The following is a 7,305-nucleotide window of genomic DNA, read 5'->3' as shown; positions in this document are numbered from 1 at the left end:
TCAGCGCGAGCGCAGGCACAGCTGGAAAGGCTGCGGCAAATTGCACAGGCCGGAGCTGAGCGGGGTCAGGTCGATGTCCTCGGGCGCCCCCAGCGGCTCCAGCAAGAAGCTCTGCAGGATAGCGGTGAGGAAGAGGAAGAGCTCCCCGCGCCGCAGCGACTCGCCCAGGCACAGCCGGCCTCCCACGGGGAGAAAGGGTGGGCAGGAGCAATGAGACAAGATGGGGTGAGGGGCCCCCTCAACTTTCAAAGGAAAACATGAGAATAATGGCTGGGTACTCACGGACCCATCCATCTAAAAGTCTGGAAAAGACAGTTTTAAGTAAATCGTGGACCTGCTGCAAGTGCAACATTGCAGGGGTTCGAGTCCCAGCTCTGACAGTACTAGTTTCGTGATCTTGGGCAAGCCACAGTTTCTGGGTAGGTACCTGAAATGGGGAGGGTAATAGTGCCTCACTTTGTTGTGTGAACATATATAATGATCTAAGCACTATACTGCTATTAATTTAATCCTCTTAATAACTCCAAGAGGTGGACCTTTTTATGATCTTCATTTTATAGGTGTAAAAACCGAGGCACAGGGACGTCCCTCATGGTCCAGTGGCTAAGACTCCGCACTCCCAATGCAGGGGGCCCCAGTTTGATCCCTGGTCAGGGAACTAGATCCCACATGCCGCAGCTAAGAGTTCGCATGCTGCAACTAAAGATCCCGCATGCTGCAACTAAGACCTGGTACAGCCAAATATATAAATAAATACATAAATAAATAAATATTAGAAAAACAAAACCGAGGCGCAGAGAGGTGAAGGAACATATGCAAGGCCACACAGCTAGAAGATGACAAAGCTGGGGTCTGGCAGCAAAGCCCAGCTCTTAGCCACCACTCTCAGAGGTAGCACACGGTGCACAGTAGGCAATATGGTAAGTTACCTATTATTATTCACCCCACCCCCTTTTCTAATACTGAGTTAAACAGGAAAGATTTTTTTCAGCCGGGTAAAGACCAAAGCCAAGAAAAACCAGGACCGCTTCAACAGCACCACTCAGTGGAGAGACTGACAGTGACCAAGTCCAAGTTAAATTACAATATTATCCTGACTCCCTGCCTCCCTCCGTGGGGATTTCAGTTGCTATCGGCCTATAGGAGCAGAGTTGGGAAGGAGAAGGAATGTCTTTGCATATCCAAAGCTGAGGATGGGATGGGACAAAGAAGTGAGAGGGTTTGGGGAGTGGAACGAGGCCTGGGGAATGCAGGTGGAATACGGGGCCAGAAAGACTGGATGTTGCCCCTGACCACTCTCACCGGCTGAGAAAGGCACGAAGGCAGGGCTCTTCTTGAAGGACTGATTGGCATCCAGAAAATGCTCAGGGTTGAATTCCCAGGGCGTCAGAAATTGGCTGGGGTCGTACTGGACTGTATTAAGGAGGGTGATGATATCCGCGTCCCATGTGGGTGGAGAGGCAGAATCAGTGGTGTTAGAAGGGCTGGGAGGTTCCCAAACTAGGATTTCCACTGTACAGAGCTGGGAGTCCTGGGGACATGATAAGGGGTGGTGGAGCATAGGACTCCACAGGGGTCCAGGAAGTCTAGGGTGTGGGAGTCTAGGGTTCCCAGTGATGGGTGCTGGAAATGGTTTTGTTGGGGTCTGAGGCAGGGATGCGGGATACCCCCTTGTAGGAACAGATTTGGGGTACCTGGGGCGGGAGTGCGGTCTCTGAGAACAGTATTTAGGTACAGGGGCTCCCCAGGATGAGGTCTCAGGCCTTGGGGATTTCAGAGAGGGTCTTAGGAAAGGAGCCTGTCATAGGGAAGAGGTCTGGGGTTCAGGACGTGGTCTAGTCCACTCTGCTGTGGCATACGGCTGAGTTTCTGGATTTAAGGGCCTCAGATGTCTGTTGCTAGGGCTTGGGTTGCCAGTTGCTAAGGTCCGGGGTGCTGATTGCTAGGGCCTGGGATATTCCTTGCTAGAGACGCAGATGCCTGTTGCAAGAGCCTGGGATGCCTCTTCCTAAGGTTTCAGGTGTCGTTTGCCAGGTGTCCAGAGCACCTTGGGCATCAGGAAGCCTTGAAAAGTCGTGTCCCGAGTGACGCGGTGTGGAAAGCTCATGGGATGACGTCTGCGAAGCGCTGCACCTCGTGGATCACCGCATCTGTGTAAGGCATGGCCGCTCGGTCCTCCAGCGCAGGCAGCCACGCGCGTCCCAACACGCGGTCGATCTCCTGTACACGGGCGGCAGGTGGAGGGGGAGCGTTGTTGAGGGCATCAGCAGGCTTGACTGTGCTGAGAAGAGGTGTGTGACTGCGTGTGGAAGGGGTCCAGTCAATGCTTTCCAGTCGGGGGGCGGGGCGCGCTGCAGGGATGCATGTGAAGGTTAGCCGGAGCTTCGGAGGGAGGCATTGAGTTCAGAGATGTAGGTGAGGGCGTAAGTTTCGTTCGTGCCAGGGCTCCTAGGGGCGGGGTTGTGCGGAGGGGGTTCGGGGCTGCTTAGGGTCCAAGGCCCCTGATGGGATTGCCGGCGGGACTTCGAGGACCAGGGCTGCAGGAGGATGGATGGAGTGAGTGGGGTGTGCGGGAGAGCTGAGAAATCGGGGGTGAAGCAGGCGGCAAAGACCCAGTCTGTCTCCCCACAGCGTCCTGGAGGCCAAGGTTCCGCGAAAGACCCAGAGGTGGGGTTTGGGGAGGCGGGGTCGCAGACTGTGCGGTGCGGGCCGTTCAGACTGTGTGGGAGGAGATGGGTTCCTGGGGAGGCCCGGTGGCTGAGGCTCTGGGGCCGGGCTCTGGGCGGGCTGCGCGAGTTGTGTGGGCAGGGTCAGAGGTGGGCGGCAAAGCAAGATCTTGCGGCCGGGGTCTGCGTCCCGGCAGACCCGGCAGGCTGTGTGGACCGCGGGGACCACGTGGGTGGGGTCAGCCTCCGGTGGGCTTGCGGGATTGGCTGTGCGACCCAGGCGCGGGCTGGAGGCTCTCACTCCAGACGCACTGGGCTGGAGCTCATTGTTTGTGGGCGGGGCTTCGAGGCGGGAGGAGCGGGTGTGCGCTACCGCGCCGCGTGGGCGGGTCTCCCCACCAGGCTCCTTCCTTCGTGAGCGCGAGGAAAGCGTGGCGCAGCGTGGTACCCCCGGTCTCGGAGCCTCCAAAGAGCAGATTGTGTGTGGTCATCAGCAGAGTATCCATGTGGAAGTGGCTCAGCGGGTCCTGCTTCTCCTGCGGGGGATAAGAGGTGGGGATGTGACCAAGGCCGGGGGGAGATCCTGCAGGCTCGGATCCTGTGCGACCCGTTCTGCGACCTGCACAACTGCTACTGGGTGCCACTTCAGCCCCTCCTCTCTTTAACTTTCTTTCCTTGGGGGAGCTGGGGAGCGCGGAAGGGCAGGGTAGGGAGAATCTCAGCCGCGGGGCCCACAATAACAAATCCTTAAGGATTTCTTAAAGAGCTGTTAATTGGCGGAGGCCCCGAGTGGCCCCAGCAGAGCCAGGTGTTCCAGCTTCACTTCCCGGATGTGGGGAGATTAAACCCAAACTCGCGCTCAACTCGGGATCCTTGTTGGTTTGAGGCAGGATAGCAGGTCAGACCAGAGATGAGACTTCCAGGCAGGGCTTACCTGTGCCATCTTGGTAAGGAAGCAAAAGTCCCGGGGAGAGTCTGGGTCGAGGGAGGCCTGGTGGTCACAGACACTGCGGGCGATGAGGTCCTTCATGCGTCCGAAGTTCTGGAAAAGGTGTTGGTGCAGCCCGGGCACCCAGTCCAGGAGGCTCGGAAAGATATTGTACCGCTGAGGATGGAGCAGAGCTGTAGGGATTAGGAGGAACAGGCAGGCAGGGAGGTAGGGTGTGTGTGTGTGTGTGTGTGTGTGTGTGTTGACACTGCATGTTTCCCAAGTCCTGTTCTCTACCTGCTTGTGTGTGTGTGTGTGTGTGTGTGTGTGTGTGTGTGTGTGTGTGTGTGTGTGTGTGTGTGTGTGTGTGTGTGTGTGTGTGTCTAGCGTGGGGCGGGGCTATGTGTAGGTGGAGCCCCTGTGGAGTGGGCAGGGCCGCATGCCTCGGGGGCGGGGTCAGACAGAAAGGGGCAGGGCCTTGCAGGGCCAATCGCAATTCCTTCCCTGCCCGCTGCTTCCCCTATTATCCCTGGAAGGGCTGGACCCCCAACCCTCTCGCCCGTGGAACTAGGCCTCCTGACCTCTCCCCAGGGGCTGTTCATGATGTGGAAGTTGTCATTGATGGGGTGGATAAGGGTGAGCAGACGCTTATCGTCGTAGTCGAAACGGGTGCCGAAGATCACGGAGCAGATAATGTTGGACACCGAGCGGCTCAGCACAAACTTGGGGTCGAAGGGCTCGCCCGAGGGTGAGGGGCTAACGGGTCGGGGATGCGGCTCGGGAGACGCAGTGTGCAACACACCAGACCCCAGGCGGTAACAGCACTAGCAGCACAGAACACACGCTCCTGGCCACCTAACGTGCAGCATAACAACACCCCAAAAGTATCTGGCAACACAACAGGCAGCACAGAATCCACACCATCCTGCAGCACATCGACAGCAATACCAAACTGCCGTACAGGATATTCTCGGCAGCACAGCTCACAGCATAAACAATACAACATACACACAACATACAACACAATATTACACACAGTGTCTAACAATACTACAGCCTCACTTGGCAATGACACACAGCAACACAACCTAACACCCAGTGATCTGATGACCCAACAGATCACAGAAAACAACATGAAAACAACACATTCCTGCATTAGCCATTACATGATAACACGGCCCAGCAAACTGAATCTGGAGTTAAATAGACATAGTTTGTATCTTGGCTTGGACTCTTAGTCTAGGCATGACCTAGGTGAACCGACTTCCCTCCTCTGAGCCTCAGTTTTCTCATCTGTAAAATGGGTGTGTTCTGGAGGGTCTGGTCCGACTGGCAGTGGCTGCTCCAGATGTGTGCTCAGGAGCTCTGAATGTGTCTGGGGGTAGAGGGGCTGCTCTTAAATCATCTCTGTCCACACCACCTTGTCCCCCTTTTTCCTAGTTCTCCCAGTGACTTTTAATCCCTCCCATCTTCCTGCATTATTTGCATGGGTCCGGGGCTCACAGCCAGCTGCAGTGATGCCCTGAGTGGGTTCCTTGGGAACCCCACCTCCCCCTCCTATAGGCTCACCTCAGCTCTTCTCACTGTGGCCAGTGGTGTCCATTTGCCCTGGATTGGGGTGAAATCTTCTCCATTTTTTGCCACTGGGGACCCTGGATCTGGTTCTGGGTCTGGTTTGGGGTTACAGAGCTCTGGCAAAATGAAGGGGCAAGGATGGGGTCAGGATCTCTGTCCTGGGCAGAAGTTTTCTCATTCTCTGGGGGCCCATTTTCACAACTCTTCTCACCCTTTTCTGTCTCTTGCAGTTTGTCTCTGAAATTCTGTATGCGTCTCTCTTTGCTTCTGCTTCTGAAACGTTTTGTCTCTTTTTATGTCTCTGTCTCTCTCATTCTCTCTCCCTTTGTGTCTCTGGGTCTCTATCTTTCACCCTCTATTCCATCTCTAATTCTCTTTTGCCCTTTCTCTTTCTCTCTGCTTCTTTCTCCCTGTAATCCTTCTCAGTCACCGTCTTCTCCTGACTGTCTGGGTGTCTCCCTGTCTCTTTTTCTTTCTGTCTCTCACAACTCCAAGAGCTGGACTGCAGTGGACAGGACTGAAGTCAGGCTAAGGTTGAAGAAAGATTTGGGAGAAGGGCGGGGCAGGCAGAAGCCTCAGGAGAAAGGACCTCAGACGTGAATGGTACCCCCGCTACTGCCCACATACACCTCTGATCTCTGGTGGCCTTGGCCTTGCAGCAGCTTGAAGCAGGGTTTCAGTTCCCGGCCAGTGATTGTGGTTGGTTCGCGGTGGTGAGAGCACCGAATCCTAGCCATAGACCACTGGTCAGTGACAAGGCCCCTGGCCCTTCGGCTTTGCAGAAAAGAATCCCCACAAAGATGGAAAGTAGTGAAACAAGTAAAGTATTTATTAGGAGAAAAAAGTACAGTACGTGTGGATAGACACACGGGCAGACTCAGAGAGAGAGTCATGTCCTTGTGGCAGTTTAAATCACTTCTTTCTTCCAGGTTTCCTTTGGCCAATCATTTTGATTTGCCTGGCTGAGAGTCCGGATTCAGTTTATCTCAGGACCCTGCCATGTGTGCGTGCACATCTCTTAGCCAAGCTGGATTCTACCGAAGAGGTCTGTGGGTAGTTAGCATCACTTACTATGGGGTGGCGCCCCCTCCCATTTTGACCTCGAAGGAGCTTTTTTGTGCATGTGTAGTCGGGGAGGTCTCCTGACTTAGAGAATGAGAAATAAGTGGTCTCTTATCTTCTACCTGGGTAGGGCCCAGCCTCCTCCCTCGATTGTCCTGCTATGCTTGTCTTGGAGTATTGGTCCACAGGGAACAAATCTCCAATTGCTTTACCCTGGGGGTGGGGGGGGCATTTACCTCCTGCCTCACCTCCACCTCCGAGGCTCTCTTAAGCTCCCCACCAGCTCTGTCTGCTCTTGGCTTCCGCCCCAGAAACTGGCCACAGTTACTCAACTCCTTGCTAGGTCAGGAGGGCAGATTGCAAAAACCTGGAGTTGGGCTAGGACTCCAGTTCCTGGAGGTTAGGGTTGGGGAGAGAGCCCCAGAGGTCAAGGGTCTGGGAGGCCAGGTGGAGGTGTTGGTGACCCCCAGGTCTGTTGGTGGACATGATGGTAGTTTTCCCATGGGGGCAGGGGAGGAAGTGCTTGGAGGTTCTGGGGGATTTGACACCCCAGTCCCAGGCATATGTTGGGATGGAAGTGGGGCCCGTGCTATTATTTAAGTCCCAGAAAGGCAGGTTAGGGCAGGTCCTGGAAGAGGGGTGAAGGCTTGATTACGGGATTATGTATTTCTAGTTTCCCTTGGCATCTACCCCTACTTCTGGGGGAAAGGAGCAGTACTGGATCTATCTGAACCCCATAAGTGACATTTCCCTGACGCTAGAACTGTGTTGAGAGGGGCCTGATGGGACTGCCTTACTGGGGAACTTGGGATTCATGAGAAGGGGAGTCTTAAGGGGCTTTGAGTCTTACCTAATGTCCACTTGGGGGCAAAGTCCAACCCAGTTGGGAAACGCTGGTGGAGAAACTGAAACACACCAAGGGCAGCTGAACCTTCCTCATCTCTAATTAGCCCCTCCTTGAGCCCCAACTGTTACACTTTTTCCTGCTCCCTCAAACCTCCATGACCCTTTCCTTCCACGTCACTCTGCTGGTGGTCCCATTTCTTATCCCATAGAGAAAATAGCAATCGGAAG

At 54.8% G+C, this 7,305-nt stretch overlaps 1 protein-coding gene across 1 annotated transcript in view; it reads right to left on the bottom strand.

The window, feature by feature from the left end:
- LOC103078385 (cytochrome P450 2F5-like) overlaps nucleotides 1-7,305 on the bottom strand; it is a 40,323-nt gene continuing 33,018 nt past the window's right edge. The window contains 7 exon segments of the mRNA XM_082931126.1: nucleotides 1-179; nucleotides 1,297-1,446; nucleotides 2,050-2,112; nucleotides 2,115-2,246; nucleotides 3,076-3,202; nucleotides 3,601-3,771; nucleotides 4,176-4,331. Coding sequence (XP_082787252.1) covers nucleotides 1-179; nucleotides 1,297-1,446; nucleotides 2,050-2,112; nucleotides 2,115-2,246; nucleotides 3,076-3,202; nucleotides 3,601-3,771; nucleotides 4,176-4,331 — 978 coding nt within the window.

The sequence above is a fragment of the Lipotes vexillifer genome, unplaced genomic scaffold (genome assembly GCF_000442215.2).
Source record: "Lipotes vexillifer unplaced genomic scaffold, Lipotes_vexillifer_v1.1 scaffold371, whole genome shotgun sequence".
Taxonomy (NCBI): domain Eukaryota; kingdom Metazoa; phylum Chordata; class Mammalia; order Artiodactyla; family Lipotidae; genus Lipotes; species Lipotes vexillifer.
This window is presented reverse-complemented; position numbering and strand designations above follow the sequence as displayed.